The sequence below is a fragment of the Copadichromis virginalis genome, linkage group LG3, assembly GCF_057382275.1.
Source record: "Copadichromis virginalis isolate Kocher_CV1m ecotype Utaka linkage group LG3, C_Virginalis_male_GT1.1, whole genome shotgun sequence".
In the NCBI taxonomy this organism is placed as follows: Eukaryota; Metazoa; Chordata; class Actinopteri; order Cichliformes; family Cichlidae; genus Copadichromis; species Copadichromis virginalis.
Genome location: NC_140620.1, coordinates 11,291,873 through 11,310,786, shown reverse-complemented (window position 1 = coordinate 11,310,786; position 18,914 = coordinate 11,291,873). Strand labels below are relative to the sequence as shown.

General features: G+C 38.6%; 2 protein-coding genes across 3 annotated transcripts; one reads left to right on the top strand and one right to left on the bottom strand.

Annotated features, from left to right (window-relative positions):
- Window positions 1–2,300: 2,300 nt before the first annotated feature.
- Window positions 2,301–10,636, bottom strand: LOC146712757 (uncharacterized). Of its 2 annotated transcripts, XM_085443744.1 has the most exons (22): window positions 10,494–10,630; window positions 9,409–9,577; window positions 7,780–9,072; window positions 7,541–7,680; window positions 7,201–7,405; window positions 7,022–7,123; window positions 6,746–6,936; window positions 6,523–6,664; window positions 5,788–6,438; window positions 5,611–5,688; window positions 5,239–5,402; window positions 5,020–5,139; window positions 4,897–4,944; window positions 4,724–4,807; window positions 4,550–4,615; window positions 4,302–4,393; window positions 3,417–3,477; window positions 3,269–3,319; window positions 3,134–3,178; window positions 2,985–3,049; window positions 2,800–2,908; window positions 2,301–2,680 (listed from the first exon to the last, which is right to left on the bottom strand). In XM_085443744.1, exons 2-22 carry the CDS (start codon window positions 9,575–9,577, stop codon window positions 2,411–2,413), a joined length of 4,146 nt encoding a protein of 1,381 aa, XP_085299870.1. In that variant the 5' UTR covers window positions 10,494–10,630; the 3' UTR covers window positions 2,301–2,410. The 2 variants fall into 2 exon arrangements, with proteins under 2 accessions (XP_085299870.1, XP_085299878.1); XM_085443752.1 differs by lacking the exons at window positions 2,301–2,680; window positions 2,800–2,908; window positions 2,985–3,049; ... (1 more) ...; window positions 3,269–3,319; window positions 4,302–4,393 and having other exon boundaries at window positions 10,494–10,636.
- A 139-nt stretch (window positions 10,637–10,775) lies between these two features.
- LOC146712756 (nuclear factor 7, brain-like) lies at window positions 10,776–16,644 on the top strand. The gene is made up of 2 exons (XM_085444054.1): window positions 10,776–10,930; window positions 11,032–16,644. Exon 2 carries the CDS (start codon window positions 11,049–11,051, stop codon window positions 12,432–12,434), a length of 1,386 nt encoding a protein of 461 aa, XP_085300180.1. The 5' UTR covers window positions 10,776–10,930; window positions 11,032–11,048; the 3' UTR covers window positions 12,435–16,644.
- Window positions 16,645–18,914: the final 2,270 nt, after the last annotated feature.

The following is an 18,914-nucleotide window of genomic DNA, read 5'->3' as shown; positions in this document are numbered from 1 at the left end:
AACACGTGACCTCCACACTAACCGGAAACACGTGACCTCCACATTAACCGGAAACACGTGACCTCCACACTAGCCGTAAACACGTAACTTCGGTTAAATCTACTTTGACAGCGAAAACTAAATTGCGTTTTTGTCACTATTGATGCTGCTGAGAAATAAAAATGGTTTTAAGTGGGGGGTTTTAACACTCTGGGTTTGTTCAAAAAAATTCACCATCCCCTAAATTGTTCGTGGCCAAAAGTGACACTTGCTGTTTCGCTGATTTATTTATTTTTTTTACAGTACATCGCGTTGTGCGTTCTGATTGCTGTAGACCATTGTCAATCAATCTAGTCCAGTGTCTCCTGTACAGGAGCGGTCCCTAATAGGCCCACGGACCGGTCCAGGTCCGTGAGTCTTTTGGTACCGTTCCGCGAGAGTTGATCCTCCGGTGTGAAATGTATGGTTGTAGTTGTGTGTCTTATTTTGAAAGAACTATTTACGCGTTACCATAGCGACCAGAGAGCGCTAAGAAGCAGAGAGGAGGATGTCTCTGTCATTGTTGTTGGCGCACAGCTCAAGTCACGTTTATCATTATATTTACAAAATACCACAGTTTCTTTTTTTAATTCTTTTGTTGTATTTCTCCGCGACACCTTAAAGGTCGTTCCCTGAAAATATTGTCTGACATTAAAGTGGTCTGTGGTGCAAAAAGGTTGGGGACTCCTGCTGTACAGTACAGAATGCGTTTAGCTTGTCGAATTTACATAAATCTTCGATCGCTAGCAGTGTAACTCTGAAGTGCTGTACTGTATGTTTGGAAGTTTTCTCCCAAACAAACACAACAATGCCGACGAAACGTTTTGCACCCTCAAATGCACCTTTTGTTTTCATTCCATAATACTGGACTTGTGTTTCTACGAAGGTTTGAACTCTAACAGTGTTTAAACAAAAGAGAAAAGTGTGAAAATGTTCATGCCTGTCTGAGAAAAGTGTATAAAGCATGTAGTGAGTGGTTTTACAGTCTTAACATCTGTAATAATTGTAAAAAATAAAGTTGGCTACTTCATGGATTTCACCTACCGCGGGTTATTTTTAGAACGTAACACCAGCGATAAACGAGGGGCTGCTGTATTATTAATAGTAGAGTCTGGGACATCTAATTGATTAATATCAACATTGATTATTATTCACTATTATTTTTGTTCAAGGAGAACCAAAAATATAAAACTCTTTCAGCTTGTTTGTTGCCAAAAATGGCCACTTTTTGTGTATGTTCACAAAATGCTATAAAATGTAGATTTCTTAAAACATTTATCTACTTTTACCGACGTGACTCTTTAAAATAGCACCAGTCCTTTTCATCAAAATCAAAATTGTATCTAAATTTTTTACTCTTTATAGCCAGTTAGGTTATATATTACCATTAACTTTTCAGATAAAACGGTGATAAAGTCCTAATGTTTTCATGAAACTTCCTTTTTTTCCCCATCTGAGCATCGGGGAAAAGGCTGTCTTGCAATTGTTGAGGTCACTAGTGTGTGCCCCATTTCTTCCAGGATCACTCTCGTTATAGGTTTTAGTGGACTCCTAGTACTGCGAAGTGGTTTCATGGTACAAAGGGATTGCATTCCAAGATCTGTGATTCTGTAGAAATGAGCAGTGATGCCCTTCCTACCATCTTTCCAGAAAAATAAGTGATCTGGAAGCTGTTAGGCTGACTTACAGCAGCAGCACTTTCTGCACCTGCATAAACTCCAGGACACATTTACTAACGATGTTTGTTGCTGTATGTGCTGCAGCTTTGAATTTTTTAATAATATATATTTTGTTAATATTTTGGCTATGGTGTCTTGTTATGAAATGTAAAAGAGTAAAAGTGTTGTTAGCAGGTGCTTCAAAGCTAAGTTTGACTGGGAAACTCAAAGCTCAATAGTCTGTATCAACAGAAATTCACTGCAGCCTATGTAATATTTCATGCGTCATAATTTATTCTACTCTATCTTGCAAATAGATATTTGTGTGGCAATGTCATGCACAACACACACAACTATTAGATCCTTAAGATCAAACCCGTGTCATTCCACTGCAGTGCAGTAGTCAAAAAAAAGAATAAGTGAAGTGTCCACAAATGGCCAGGATAGAGCCCAGAGTGTTAATTTTTAAAATGTATGAAAATATTATTGTTTACAATTATTTACTGTTAATATCAACAATAAGCTTTTTATTTTGAAATTACAAGTTTAAAAAAAATGCTTTTACATTTAATGCTGTTACACTGTAATCCTTTATTATAAGTATGGACACAGAATCAAGTGAACAACATTTTGAAATAAGTTTAATAGGAATTTTGTACTACGCAAAAACAACAACAACAACAACATATTAAACAAACAAACAAACAAACACAGCCAGTGCCTTCATTTGTCCATCACATGTCAAACATAGCACTGACCCTTAGCCCCTGCTCATCAGCACATGCATTCAAAAAGAGCTCCATGTCCTCTGCAAACTGAAAAACAAAGAGGAACAAGTCCCTTGCTCCAGTGTCTTCTTCCTCTGACATGTCTCTTAAGACCCTCTGCTGGTCTCCTTGATTTAAGGACACATATTTGGGCATTGTTACGTGTCCACGGAAAAGTGCCTTATTTTGGACAACCCACTGCACAGCAGGACGCAGATCTGCAACAACTGCTGGCTCCTGTGTCAGGCAAATGGGGATAAAAACATAGTTATTTCTCTGCTGCAGAACAGTTTTTTAACAGTTATTCAAATGTCACTAAACATGTAATTACACTACTGTTTAAAGTGATTACTGACCTGACTGACTTCCTGTAACTTGCGCTTTTTCACTCTGAAAATGGGCACGTGTTGTCCTTCAAGCACAGCTTTGGCTTCCTCTCTCCAGTGTGCAAATAGCTTGCCAGAGCTTAACAGAAAATGTTGATATTGTTAAGGTGTGTAAACTTTGACACAACATAGAACAGAAGTCAAAGTATAAATACCTCCTGAGATCAAAGTTCTCCATCAACAGCAAGCACCACCATTTACGCAAGTAGGGCATGTCTGACTGTAAAATATTAATATGAAACATATTTAACAACTTTCAAAAGATTCAAGACTCCATTGCTGTGAAAGTAAATAGAATACTTACTATAGTATAGTCAAATGAAGCATCCAGTGCCACGTACAGAGCAGACTATTTGTAAGAAAAAATAAAAATGTCATTTTTCTTTAGAAGCTTAAATTAGCTTCTGTATGAATCTCAAGAAGAGAAGAGACAAATTACCATCAGCATGAAGATCCCACAGTCAACTCCATAGTCTTGGCTTGGAAAACCCTGTATTACATTGAAAATAAAGGCTCTTTAATAAAATCCCTTAAAAGAAGACTAGTGTAATTCATATTATTCACCATACACTTAAACTAGCACATACCTTCAAGTCACAGCTCTTTTTTTCTGACCACTGCCCGGGAATGATCTTCACTGCAAGATTCCTTTTTTTTTTAAAAAAAACAGTTACATTCACAAGTTAACAGATGATGATCATGATGGGTGTGAAATGTTTATTGCTAATAGCACCAACTGTAACTACAGGCCTTAGGAACACGACCTCAAAAAAACAGCATAACAAAATGAAAAAGTACAGTCACATGCTCACAGTTGGTCAAAATAAAGCATTTACAGCTTTAAGTTAATGTTGGCATATTTTATAAAATAATTTTTAATGGTGTTTTATGTTAAAATAGAACACTGGAAGACCCAATTTATGTCTGAAACTCATCTACAGACAGTATCACTGACTTGATCATAATTTGAAGATGAGAATAAAATGTTGAAGCATCATGCTGATATATCCATCCATCCATCCATCCATCCATTCGCTTCCGCTTATCCTTTTCAGGGTCACGGGGGGCGCTGGAGCCTATCCCAGCTGTCATAGGGCGACAGACTGGACAGGTCGCCAGTCTGTCGCAGGGCTAACACACAGGGACAGACAACCATTCACACTCACATTCACTCCCACATTCACACCTAGTGGCAATTTGGATTATCCAATTAACCTATCCCCACAAGCTGCATGTCTTTAGACGGTGGGAGGAAGCCGGAGTACCCGGAGGGAACTCACGCAAACATGGGGAGAACATGCAAACTCCACACAGAAACTTGCTGATATAGTTTATAGAAAAAGCATGTGAGTGTACTGTATGTGTGAACACTCAAGATCAGCAGAACATGATCTGGGATGCACTTAACCTGGAACACTGAACAGGTTCCTGAAAACTCCGGAACAAACCAAAAATGCTTATAAAAATGTGACCTCAAAAGTGAAACATATTGTTGGCCACCAAATCCTGCCTTGGTGTATAATGGGTCAAGAAAGAGGATTTCTCTTTTAGGTGGCTTCAGTACCTAAAAGACAGTTAGCCATGACTTCAAACCTGAAAACAATGTCATTGCAAGCGATCACAGTCAAAGACTTTTGAAACTGCGTCATAAAAGCTTGAATACATCTCAGACACATAGCAAAATTCTAACAGTTTGTACGTGTCAAAAAACAAGACTTACACACAACTGGAAATGACCAGGTGTCCAGAGAGGGAGAACTATGATGTCCATCCTCTGAGCATCAGTCTGAAACAGAATTGTATTTTTAAGTATCCTGTATATGAACTCGCACCAAAGTTATAAAAAAAATCATTTGGATTACTTGCTTGTTTCTTTAAAGGACGGTACACTTACAGGAAAGGACCGCAATGGATCACAGCCATAGGGTGCAAGCCAAGTCCGGGTGACATACAGATTTTCGATGTAAATGCTTATCCCCTAGAATGTAAAAAAAAAAACAAAAAAACATTTAAAACAACAGCTCTTTAAATTAAAGCTTGACAATCATCATATACAACATACAGTACCTTTGACTGAACAATTTTAGTGATAAGCTCAAAACAGCCATTTCCAATCTGAAACAGAAAAAAATCATGATAACAATGAATGTACACTTTATTTTTTCATATTCGTAGAAAAAAAATACTTACAGTCGATTCCATTTCTTTGTTTAAACCCAGTGTCCAAAAATCTGACCGCGTGAGGCATCCAGAAGACGTTTCAACAATCAGCTCATCTTTGGGTCTGCTGATGTCCAGAACATAGTTGAGCTAAAAAAAAAAAAACAGATAGGTGTCATAGACTGTGGATGACAAAATCAGATAAGCACTAAAAGTTGCACTTTGCGACATCTGAAAACTTTAACATACAAGCTGTTGTTGGCCAGGGTGCGGTACAAAACACCATGATGAACGGCTGGCCAAAATGTTCTCAGGCTTTGTCAGAGCTTCGCACGGTGGTCCACACGGGTCAGGAAAAGTTGCATCTGTTGACCTTCGATTGGCTTTCTTGTTGTCAACTCTTTTCTGAGGTTCTATAGGGATTTTAACAGGTTTCAGACAAAACACTACATAGAATGCATATTAAATGCAAGAAAAATAAGCACTATCTATAGAAGGAAATTCATTTTAAACAGCATGTAACAAATTCTTTTATGAGCCATCAACTACAACAAGATAATGAATGCAAGATTATTATTTCACGTACATATGTCAATCACTATTCAAAATAAGAAATTTTACCAGTGTCACCAGACGTTGAAGGTGCTGGGTTCAACACCGTTTCTGTGATTTCTCTGGGTTTATTGCACACCTGTGGGGCTAGGTACACAAAGAAAAGAATATACACACACAGATAGGAACAAATATAACATGTAAACAATGGTAGCGTTCTGGTCATGACACAATGCATGTACTTACCTACGACAGCTTGACCCAGTGCCGACAATGAGATATTGATCTTTCCAAGTCGACCATGTCTTAGCTGCCTCTCCAGAAGTTTCTTGTTGGTGACAGTGTTATAATGATGATTTATATTTCTCATCAGAAACACATGTGTGGATGGACTCATATTACTTAAAAAGTAATTGCTTTTCCTCATGTTTGCAAAGAACTGTTCAACAACTTGACTGTTCAGCCAGCCTTTCAGCTCCGGGACAAGTTGAATTCTGCGTAATATGTCCTTGGGATCTTTTGTATTTCCCTCATGAAATCTGTCATACAGGACATAATGGTCAGATGATCCAGTGACAGGATGAGGATTTTCATTTACACTATCCATCCTTTCATGTAGCCATGGAAGATTCACTTTCAGGCTTCCATCCTGTGCAGCCTTGACATTTTCCTCAGTGGGCTCAGCAAGTCGACCTTCATGTGGATGAAATGGCAGTTTATCAGGAACCCGCAAATTGGTGTGTGCTGCCAAACCCCTCGCAAAATCGTAAACACAGACGTTTGGCATGTGCTTCCAGGACAGGAGAAGGTCAGCAAAATCCCGGGGACTTTCAGCACGAAGATTAAATTTAACACTGTATACAATGCCATGTGGACATAGTATTACAGACCATCCTCCTGCAAGCAAAGATTTAAAAAGTTGTTTGTAATTGTAATTACATTTTTTAATGCTACTTCTAATAATCGCTAAGTGATGCTTACCAGAGGCACCCCATATGCTTTGAAAGACCTTATCATATGTCTGCCTGCTCTTCATCTTCTCCCTCAGTCTGGTGATGAGATCAAAGCGGGAGCCTTTGGAGTCGATGTTGCATGCTTTACACAATTTTCTTACCACTCCAACCTGACAGCAATTAGGGAAAACTGTAAATGGAACAACCCCAGAACTTTATGTCATATTCTGAAAACTTCAAAGCAATGTTACCTTTTGTTTGGCAAGTTCATCCAACAGACGGTCTTCTGTGACACTGCTAAGCTTTGCTTCATGTGAAGAGCTTGTTCCTACTTTTTTAAACTCTGTGTTAAGCACAATGTCACTTGTTCGAGTTTCACTCCCGATCCATGGTGCCCAGTGCGTGTAACTTGGTGGAACGGAAAATGGATTCTTCACACCGCCTACAGAAAATGGCATGTTTTTAATTACAATCTAAATTACTTTAAAACACTGAATGACTTTCAAAAAGTTTTTGCCATCACTCACTTGGAAAAAAACCACGGCTTATCATTTCCAGGTGAATAGAGTTCCAAAAACCTTCAATGTCATGTTCACCATTGAAGTCTTCCGGGGCTTTGAGGTCACTCACTATAATAAATTGACTCATGAAAACATGCACATAATGTACACAATGAAATATATACACAAATGTACATTAAACTTACCTGCTAACTTGAACACCCCTTTTCTGTGTAAGTCCATAACTACCACAGGGGGGTGAAACCCACAGTTTATGCAGGAGTACATGTATTCTGCGTCAGTCAAAGCCTCAAAATGGCAATAAGCATGAAAAATGGTATCCCGAGAAGGAAACTTCACTCTTCTTAAGCCCTCCAATGAGTCAATGACCCTTGAAGCAGATACATGGTTCTGTAATATGACAAAAGGGTGAAGAAGACTATGATTACACAGATATTTAAATTTGGTCACCAAAATATCATAATGACACAAACACATTTTTAAAGCAATCTTCAGATGAGTATATTTTATTTTTGTGATCCTCACCTGCAGATTTTCTCTCAAAAAAAGGCAAAGTTCAAGAGACAAAACAACATGGTTGTCAAAGTTGTGAAGCCCATCTGTCCACTCCTGGTACCTGTAGACCATGTGGCACCGAGGACACGATCTATGGTGTGTTGAAACATCTGTTAAAGACAAATCACATTAATGTCAAAACATTAGTATAGGAACAATTATAACTAATTATTTCACACTGATGTTTAATCTTATTCATTAAAACTTACTCTCAATCACTCCCATCATGCTGACAATCCTCGCTTTATTGGTAACTAGAACAGCCTCATCAAGTTTTGGGTGCTCTGGGCACACCTGGCACAACGTTTCACATGGAAAGAGCTGTTTCTGATGATCCATTTTCTGTGAGATGACATTTTCTGGAAGAGATCCAGGTATTTTTTTCTCTTTAAAAATATAGCGTATACTCCTTTCGACGGCAGCATTGTCCTCAAAGGAAGAACTCTCCTGAGTCATCTGTGATGGGGTGCCTGATGATAGTGGTACAGTTGATTTGAAGATGTCTCTCTGTGTCTGGAAGAGATGCCATTTAGCTATGTTTTTATGAGGACATGATATTCGAGGCTTTGCACAAGCACAATGCCAGGTGTTCCTCAGAGCATTGTAAGTCACAAATATTCTGCCAAGACGGCAGAAACTGTGTATTTCCGGCTCAAATACAGACAAACAGATCTGTGTTGAGGATCCACCAAAATCCACCCTCACACAAAGTGGAGCATGTGCCATCTGGGCAGCTTTCTGTCTCTTTATGCATGTAGCAGCTTTGGCCTCTCCAAAAAATTTAAGGTCCACCATTTCCATCACGATGTGCTCTTGAAGAAAAACCTCCTTTACAGTTTCTCGGCAGTAATCTAGTGAGCGAAGGTGCTCACATAAACTGAAGCCTAGTCCGCTCCGCTGGGCCAGCAACTGGTATTGCTGACATTCCTCCAGCTCACATCTGATATTGTGAGACACCCCCCATGTTTTCCTCTGAACGTGAACTGGCACAGAAAACCCATGGCCAGTTCTCTGCACAGCAAATAACCCTGTAGTTTCATCTACACAAACACACTGCAGATGACTGGCCAGGCAAACATCTATTGATTGGTTGGAGTGCTTCCTCATCATGTGAGCCTTGTAGTTTTTGGTACGAAGAGTAAGGCCACAGTGAGGGCATGTCAAATTCATGGACTTTCCATCAGCTGCAGTTTTATTGAACGCAGAGGGTAGAGCATATGAATGTTCTAACAAAGAGTCAGAAAATGGTTCCGATCCCAAAGACAAAACCTTGGGGGGGAGACGGGGCTCCTCGAAGAGTACTGCCGGAGGAATACGGGGCTCCTCGGAGAGTTCAGCGGGGAGCAGTCCTGATAGTGGTGGCTGACTTGGTATTGAAGAATGCTGACAAGACAATAAATGCCTTGCCATATCCCCACGCCGTATGATTGTAAGATTACAGACAGGGCAGTGAAAGTGTCCTGTTGTCCTACAAGGCAGCCTGCACCGGCATATCATTTTATCTGTAAGAGAAAAAAACAAACAAACAAACAGATGTAATTTAAATGTAGTTGTATAGAATGCAATCAATTTGTCTAACAATCAGATTGTACATGTTAACAAAAACATCCAAGCCAACCTCAATAATGAAAGTTAAATGGTATGGATCACAAATGTTATGTCAAGAAAAGTGGTGAAAAGTAAATAAAAATATATTTTATAAAAACACTATTTTTGTTGCAGATGAATGCACTGAACTGTACAATATCAACAGCAACTTTTAAGTCAACAAAGATACTGCAGAAGTGCTTAAAAAAGTGCATATTTATAACTATAAAGTATATTTAATACAAACATACCTTTGAAAGGCAAAGCATTTTTTATATGCACACTGAGATGCTCCTCAATCTTTGCCCTGACAGCAGGGCTGAAAGTGGGGCACAGAGGGCAGTGAAAAAGTCCTCTGCAACACGTGTTGCATTCCTGCAATTCCGGCTTCAAGCCCGAATTCCAGATTGATAAGTGCATCTAAAACAGAGAGAGAAACAGATAAACACCATATACACATTTAAGTTAAGGTTTTAGCAGAAATAACAATTTACAGTTGGCATGTAATAGATTTGGGAAGAAAATCCTTGAAAAAAACCCCACAAATATATTACAAGACACTTTAACTTGTGAGACATGTTTCTATTGACATGTAACAGTCAATTGAACAGGGGCTAACTAAAATCTGGCCAATAAAAAAGCTGTACAGAAAAGAATGACAAATAGAAGTATTGATAAATATATAAATCTGTTTGTAACGAAATTTACAGTGTTGACGCTAACCAAAGGTGTCACAAGTACACACGTTCCTTACTACAGTTTAGATACCTCTGTTTAAAAAGCACTGACTCAACTTTTTAGTTAAGTCGAAGTAAGAAGTACAGGGTCTAAAATATAATTTATGTACAAAATTTTGAAGTAATCTTGCGTCCAAAGCACGCGTGCAGGGGGCTGATTTACAAATGTACGCATTACAAAGTACAGATACGCGTGCTAAAATGTGAGAAGTAGAAGTATAAAGAAGTATACAGTAGGCACAAAAAAGTACAGCAGTAAAGTAAAGATACCAGAAAATTCTACTTAAGTACAGTATTGAAGTATTCATTATTTCGCATCTCTGACGCCAACAATAAATCATACTCTAATGCAAAATGTGGTTTTTGCTTCTTCTCGCCCACAGAAGAAGTTAATCCAGCTCTCTTACTGAAACCAGGCCCAGGAAAAAGCATATCTGTGCGTTTCTCTGCCATGGAGCACGATGAAAAAACATTAAAATAAGGAGGAATGTTGTTGTAACGCAAAAAAAGTGGCAACATGATCATTGTAAGAAAACTAGACGATTCCTAGAATTATGAAATCACTAACGGCAAACTTATTTAAGAAAGACTTAACCAACCTTTGCGATCAACTTGCAAAACTTCCACGGTTTCCATGCGTGTTTACGGCTACTGTGGAGGTCACGTGTTTCCGGCTACTGTGTAGGTCACGTGTTTCCGGTTAGTGTGGAGGTCACGTGTATCCGGTTACTGTGGAGCTCCACAGTGGCTGCAGCCAGACCCTTCTCTTTTTTTTCGAGCGTCGTTCCAGACCATACTCCATACCACTTGGTGGCGGTAATGCACCTTTCAATTGTTTGCCAACCGCTAGTACAACTGTAAGAAAGAAGAAGAAGAAACTGGCTGTTCTTCGTCCTCAGTGCAGAGAGACGCACAGACGATCAGACTGAGCTCAGACCAAACTAGCAGCTTCCTCTGAGTGAGTCCAGCTACAGGAGAGAAAAGTGGAAAACTCCAACACTGCTGCTTCAAGCTGCTGACGCTCCACACACTGAATGTGAGTTTGAGCAAAAACACGACTCAAAGCAAGTTTCAGTGAAGGTGGTAGAGGAGGGAGGGGAGCCAGGACTGACTGTACTTCCTGTCTGCTGTTTTCAGCTTCACTCACAGACTCAATGGCTTCCAGCTCAGAGGAGGCTCTCTGCTGTCCGGTCTGTCAGCAGGTCTTCAGAGATCCTGTTCTTCTGTCATGTAGCCACAGCTTCTGTAAAGACTGTCTGAAGAGATGGTGGAGAGAGAAAGGGGAACGTGAGTGTCCAGTTTGTAAGGAAATATCTTCAAAGAAGCATCCACCTTTAAACCGAGCTTTAAAGAACCTGTGTGAGTCGTTCTTACAGGAGAGAGCTTCAGAGGATCTCTGCAGTCTGCACTCTGAGAAACTCAAACTCTTCTGTCTGGACCATCAGCAGCCAGTGTGTGTCGTCTGCAGAGACTCAGAAAAACACACCAATCACAGATTCAGACCCATCGATGAAGCTGCACAACAACACAAGAAGGAACTTCAGGAAACTCTGGAGCCCTTAAAGAAGAAGTTAAAGGTTTGTGAAGAAGTTCAAGTGAAGTTTGATCAAACAGCAGAACACATTAAGGTCCAGGCCCGACACACAGAGAGGCAGATTAAGGAGCAGTTTAAGAAGCTTCACCAGTTTCTAGCAGAGGAAGAGGAGGCCAGGCTGGCTGCACTGAGGGAGGAAGAGGAGCAGAAGAGTGGGATGATGAAGGAGAAGATGGAGGCTCTGAGCAGAGAGATAGCAGCTCTTTCAGACACAGTCAGAGCCACAGAGGAGGAGCTGAGAGCTGAAGACATCTCATTCCTGCACAACTACAAGGCTGCAGTGGAAAGAGTCCAGCGCTGCCCCCTGCTGGATGATCCACAGCTGCCCTCAGGAGCTCTGATAGACCAGGCCAAACACCTGGGCAACCTGACCTTCAACATCTGGAACAAGATGAAGGACATGGTCTCCTACACTCCTCTCATTCTGGACCCAAACACTGCTCATCCAAAACTCATCCTGTCTGAAGATCTGACCAGTGTGAGACGAGGAGGAGAGAAGCAGCAGCTTCCTGATAATCCAGAGAGGTTTGATTATTACATCTCTGTCCTGGGCTCTGAGGGCTTTAACTCAGGGAGTCACAGCTGGGATGTTGATGTTGGAGACAGTATACGGTGGGCACTGGGTGTATTTGCAGAGTCTATGCAGAGGAAGGGAAGCATACTGTCTGGATTTTGGGGAATAGTGTTCAATACAAGTAAATATTTTGCATTCTCACCATCCGCTAAAACTGTTCTCTCAGTCCAGAAGAAGCTCCAGAGGATCAGAGTGAATCTGGACTGGAACAGAGGAAAGCTGTCGTTCTCTGATCCTGATACTAACACACACATACACACCTTCACACACACTTTCACTCACAGGATGTTTCCATACATTAGCACTTTTGATGGTGGTAAAGTGAAGGTGTGTCCGTTGAAGGTGTCAGTGTCAGTGCAGCAGATGAGTTGAGGATGATGATGTTTCTAATGTTGTTTCCTGTCAGTGAGTTGAAGCTGTTAAACTGCAGCTGTCCTCCTGCTGCCTCGTTGTTCCAAAGCTCTTTGTTTCTCTTTTAGTTTCACTGTTTCTTTCTGTTTCTGCTGTCCACCTTTTCACATGGAAAATCATTTCACTGTTTCTCACTGAATGACTCCCCAAACTAGATTTGAAATTCTATCAAGTTTCTAATCATTACAAGTGATTCATGTTTTTTATCTGTCTGTCTATTGAGATATATGGAGCTTAATTAAAACATATGAGCTCCAAGCTTGTGTGTTAATAAATGTTTTATATACTCTTCTTTATATATTCTTTATACTAATTTTATATCTTTTTTTAATTCATTGTTTTCGACAGTTAGAAGTTATTAAGTACATAAACTGTTTTTATATTAATTAAAATAAAAGTAGCTCATGACTCAAAAAAGTCTCACATATCTTCACTAAATGTCACAAAGCACAAAGAGATGCAAAACATTCAAATATTCTTTTGCCAGATTGAAACAAAGCCCACCTGAGGTTTGCAGGAGCAGAGTCTGAGTTTGTAGGAGGAGTTTAAGAGCGAAAGATGCACTGAGCCTCAGGATAGCCCAGCTTAAAGATAAAATATGAATAATGTTATAACGAAACAATATTTCACAAATAAGTGTAAACACCATGAACAAATGATCCATCGTGGCATTTGATTGACTTTGTCTGATTATAATGAATTTGAGATCCTCCTACTGTGGAAGTAATGAGTCAGCAAAATGAAAATGAAATCATGTTTAGGCAAAACCTGTTTAAAAAACAAAAAGATCATGGTCTCAAAAGTTGAAGGAAAAACAAATGAAAAAACATTTTGTAAATTATCATGGATTTGAGACCAATACTGGCGAATATCTTTACAGTCCCAAAAGATGTGGAAATGGTTAGCTCCATCTCCCCCACATCTCCAACATTTATCACCTATTCCTCGATATCTTTGTTGAGCAGGGGTAATGAAAAATCTCATAATGCTTTTCCAGCAAAATTCACGTCAAACGTTAGACCCAGTGGTAGCCCACTGTATCTTGCATGCGTGAGCCCAACACTTCTCTGTAATTGTCAAATTACCCTCCTTTTCCCACTTCGCTTTAATATACAGAGTGCTGTCGTTTTTACACCGCCGGATGCTGTTATATAATTTAGAAATAATTTTGCTTTGCACTTCAGATTTGGTTAGTAATAAGAATGTTTCTACAAATTGTAATTCGTTTAGGTTCACTTTTAAGTTTTGATTAAAATAATTTCTGATCTGTAGATATCTAAAAAAATCATCAGATCCCAAGTCATGTTTACTCCTTAAAGATTCAAAGCTTTGAAATGCACCCTTATGGACAAATGAATAATAATTGGTTATACCTTTTGAAATCCAGTTTTTGAATCTATTATCATATTGATTTGGAGTAAAATCTGAATAATATGCACACCATCTTAAAACCTTAGAGGCATTTTCCAAACCACCAATTTTTATTACTTCTTTCCAAGCTGATATCATTATTTGTAGTATAGGTTTATCTGCCATATGTATTTTATTCTGCAATTTTATGTCCGATATTAAAGCTGAAACTGGTATTTCTTTTACTATTGTTCCTTCAACATCTTTCCATCCGGCGGTGTAGTTTGGACAACAGAGACAAATCAGCGGTCTTAACTGAGCTGCACAATAATATTCTCGTAGACAGGGAAGCCCACGACCTCCCTTTTCTTTCTTTAATTGAAGCATTTTATATTTAACTCTAGCTTTTTTCCCATTCCAGATATATTTTGACAATGTTCTATCCCATACCACAAACTGTTTTTGTGGTATGGTAATCTGTAGAGACTGAAACAAATACAGCAGTCGGGGAAGAATATTTAATCTGATTGATTCAATCCTGGAGTGTAGGTCCAGAAATGGAATAGTGTTCCATCTTTGTATATCTGATTTTATGGATTCATTTTGAGGGGCATAGTTGGCATTGAACATTTTGGTGAAGTCACGATGTATTACCACCCCTAAATACCTAATGCTATCTGCATCCCATTTCCATTCATAACGATTCTTAATTTCGACTGGTGGTTCATAATTTAAAGTTAATACCTGCGTTTTATTTATATTGACCTTATATCCCGATAAAGAACCATACTTTGATAGTGCTTCCATGAGATGGGGGAGTGCCTGTGAGGGACAGGTTAATGTTAAAAGTAAGTCGTCAGCAAATAATGCTAATTTCTGTTCCCCTCCTGGCGTTTGTACTCCTGTTATATCCTGTCTCTGCCTGATCCACTGACTAAGTGGTTCTATAAACAAAGCAAAAAGCAGCGGTGAAATGCAGCAACCCTGTCGTGTCCCTCCTTCCAGTATAAATGATTCGGTGAGGTCCCCATTGATTTTGATTTTAGCTGTTGGTTTGTTGTATAGCTCTGAGATAATATCAATTATAGATTTATCAAAATTAAACTTCTCAAGCACTTTGTATAAAAAGGACCATCTCACTGAGTCAAACGCCTTCTCGGCATCTAAGCTTAACACTAAGGTCTCTAATTTTTGTTTGTCAACTTGCCGCAATATGTGCAAAACCTTTCTGATGTTGTCCTGGGCCTGTCTATGTTTAATAAAACCCGTTTGGTCATTATGTATTAACCTAGGTAATATCATTTCTAGTCTCTTACAGATAATAGATGTGAACAACTTGTAGTCAATATTCAATACACTGATTGGGCGATAGTTGCTACATTCTAATTTATCTTTTCCTTCTTTTGGTATAATGGAAATTATTGCTTCCCTCCATGAAGGAGGGATAATTTTCTTTTCCATTACCCAATTAAATGTCTTTATCATGGTGGGGATCAAATGATCCTGCATTATTTTATACCATTCAGGGCCGAACCCATCTGGCCCCGCCATTTTCCCTCCCTTTAATCTTTTAATTGCCAAGTAAATTTCTTCTTTAGTTATTGTGGACAACAGCATTTTATTTTGTTCCTCTGTCACACCTTGCAACTTTAGACCTGACAAGAAAATATTGACACTAGAGTTGTTATCTACAGGAGATTGGGAGTAAAGTTTTCTGTAGTAATTCTGGAAGCATAGTTTAATTTTCCCCAGTTCAGTTTCTATTTGTCCATTAAAAGGATTCTTTATTCTATGTATAGTCCTCTCTGCTTGTTGCTTCCTAAGTTTAAGAGACAGAAGTCTTAGTGATTTCCTCCCTACGTCGCATTGCTGTTGTTTAATAAAAACGATTTTCTTTTGTATATCCATCATATTTAAATCATCTATTTTTTTCTTAAGTTTTATTATGTCAGATTTGATATCATCATCCAGCGTCACAGAATGTAGATGTTGTAGCTCTAACAATTTGTCTTCTAATTGACAACGGTTTTCCCACCTAGATTTTTTCAGGTAAGAGGATATACTAATTATTTTTCCTCTAATTACTGCCTTCAATGCATCCCATAATATTCCTGGAGATACCTCCTCATTTTCATTATACTCTAAATAAGTTTCTATTTCCTCTTTCAAACTCTCTTTAATATTTGGATAATTTAAAATGTTTGTATTCAGCCTCCATAAGGTTGATCTATTTTTGCTATTCGGGCAGATCTCAAGATAAACCGGGTTATGATCTGAGATGGTACAAGCGCCTATTTCACAGCTTTTAATTCTAAATAGGTCATTCTTAAACATGACAATATAATCTAGCCTAGAATATACGTTGTGTGGAATTGAGAAGTGGGTATACTTTCTGTCATTTGGGTGTAAATCTCTCCACACATCTAGTAGTCCAAAATCGTCCATAAAATGCACCATTCTTCTTCCAATACTCCTCTGATCGTTTTTTGTGCAATGCACCAGTGGATAAACTGAATTCCAACGACAGAAGACTCCTGTATATCCTTCTGGTCGCAAGTAAAAAGCCTCTTACGAGAAGATGGCTTAAGCCTGAACCACCAACGATAGAAGACTGGATACATTCTGTACAAGGGATCTATACAATGGAAAAAGTGTAATTTTCTCTTAAACTTCAGAGGGATACCTTCTACGGAATATGGTCTAAATGGACAGACTATGTTAAGCATATGAGGTGTGATTTTGTGTATGATGTTACAACCCTGAGTACTACGTAAACCTACCTGCCCTGCTGCCTCCTAACCCTAGTTTTTTTTTTTGTTTGTTTGTTTGTTGTTGTGTTTTTTTTTTGGGGGGGGGGGGGGGGGGATTGTTTTTGTTCTTTTCTTCTTTTCTTTTCTCTTCTTTTTCTGTCTTCTTTATTTTTCAATTATAAGTTAAAATCTGACAGCAAAGAAAATGTAAAAAGGCAAACTACTGTTATGTTCAACAGCTGTCCCAATAAAAGAGATAATAATAAAAAAATTTAAAAAATCAAGTGCTTTTTTTGAACCTTCAGGCGTTTTCTTTTTTGTCCTCTATATTAGAAGTGTTAACATTACAACAATATGAATTGGGACCAATTTAAGAACGCATACATACAGAAACCCATGAAAGTTTAACAGTGTTTAAGAGAGCTCACGAACACTTGATGGACTGACAGTACAAGCTCTTATGAACTTAATAGGAAGACTTCAAAGTGTAAGAAGCAGTGTGTAGATCACTGGTGCTTACACACTTATCTGTAGTTTGTCACTCATCAAGGATTACGAGAGTTACCAATTCTGAGAGAACTGGGTGAGGCAAGGAGAGGGAAGTGACGGGAAATGCCGTAGGTCACATTAGATGCTGGAGAGTTGACAAGAAAAAAAACTCTAAATGTTAGCTCACAAAGCTTCAGTTATAGTATACAATCAATTGACAAATAATAAACCAAATTTGTATAATCATCTCCATCAGCCTGGAGCACAGGGAGGAGAAATTAGACGCTCTCCAAGAATACAACGACTTTACTGACATCCTGGAATCAGTTGATAGGCGATGGTCCAGCTTGGATGCGATGTTGTCCCTGCTGAAGATTTTACACCAGGAATTTAAATCCCCGCGGGAATCTCTGGAATTCAGCCAGAATAAGGTGGAAATGGTCACTGCTAAAAAGTCCTCGCTACAAGACTGAGTTAAGTCTGTAAATGAGAATGTGACCCATCATAATACAGAAAATAAATGCAGGCCTGTAGTATGAGAGAAAACTATGTGTTTTCTGGTATCTCGAGGTCTACTGAAGAGGATGCAGAAGCAACTAATTAAAAGCTGCGCTCGAGTCCATCGTCTCAGACCTAAGAGGGTGCCGGGAGACAGCATCCTGTTGTGGAAAGACCAGCGAAAAGTTGCATCAAGGAGGTGAAAGGATTGGACTTCAGCATAAACCACCATTTCCCTAAAGAGATCCTGGAGCAACGCAATGTCCTGTTCCTAAGTCTTCATTAATAAGGGCTCTACGTGGACGGACAGCTCTATCGTGACCCTGCATCACTCCCTGGTTATATTAACATCACTGCAGATAAGAATCTGAGATGTTGCTTCAGACACCAACTACACTTAAAGAAAATAGTTCTGTAAAAATGAATTCTTGCTGTAGAAAAAGTTGAAAAATATTCAATATTCACAGCTTCACTAAAAGGATATTTGATTAAATATGAAGATTTTGTAACGCTGTTGTACTTTGTATAAAATCAAAGTGAAAAACATGGACGTATTATTATTATTTATAGGTAATTATTAGAGGTGGGAATCACCATACGTCCCACGATACGATATTATCACGATACTTACGCACGTTACGATATTATTGCAATTTTTAAAAATATTTTGCGATATTCAGATTCTGTACATAAAGGTAAACTTTATCAAAATTCATTTATCTAATATCAAAGTCTCACACTCAGTCTTTCTCTCATTTCAGTCAGTTTTATTGTTGACAAACTGAACGGTTTGTATTACAGTCTAGTCCAACTTTACTGAATGCAACCATCTGGTACAATTATAGCTATTCTGAACTATGCAATTTATGAAAACTATGCAGCCCATTCAGCAACTGAAGAATTTGAAAGTAAATTAAAACAAAATATAATTTTACATTAAATAAATTTTTTTTAAACGTAATTAAAATAAAACGTGTCTTAAATTAAAATAAGTAAACTGTGACATTTGGACAGTGAAGGAATGTCAGGATCCTTGCTCAGAAAAAGGATCAACACGCTCTGAAGTCAGAGCACAAAAACCTTTTTTGTAACAAAATATCGATTTCTGCTGTCCCTGTATCGATACATTATTAGCAAACAAAATATCACAATACTACACAGTATCGATTTTTCCCCCCACATAGCATAACATAGTAATTATGTTATGATTGTACTGCTTTGGCCCACTTTACATCTAATTAGGCTGCATGTTGCCCCGTAAACTAAAACGACTTTGACACCCCTGATATACACTATAATAACCTGACTGGAAGATCAGCATCTGTCCTCTGGGAAGCAGGGAAAGCTGCGATGA

Coding starts and splice junctions, on each gene's coding strand:
- LOC146712757 (XM_085443744.1), bottom strand. CDS start 9,577: ATGCACTTATCAATCTGGAATTCGGGCTTGAAGCCGGAATTGCAGGAA. Junction 5,689..5,787: donor ACTGGGTCAAGCTGTCGTAG/GTAAGTACATGC, acceptor TTGTGTACCTAG/CCCCACAGGTGTGCAATAAA. Junction 4,394..4,549: donor CTGGTCATTTCCAGTTGTGT/GTAAGTCTTGTT, acceptor ACTGTCTTTTAG/GTACTGAAGCCACCTAAAAG.
- LOC146712756 (XM_085444054.1), top strand. CDS start 11,049: ATGGCTTCCAGCTCAGAGGAGGCTCTCTGCTGTCCGGTCTGTCAGCAG.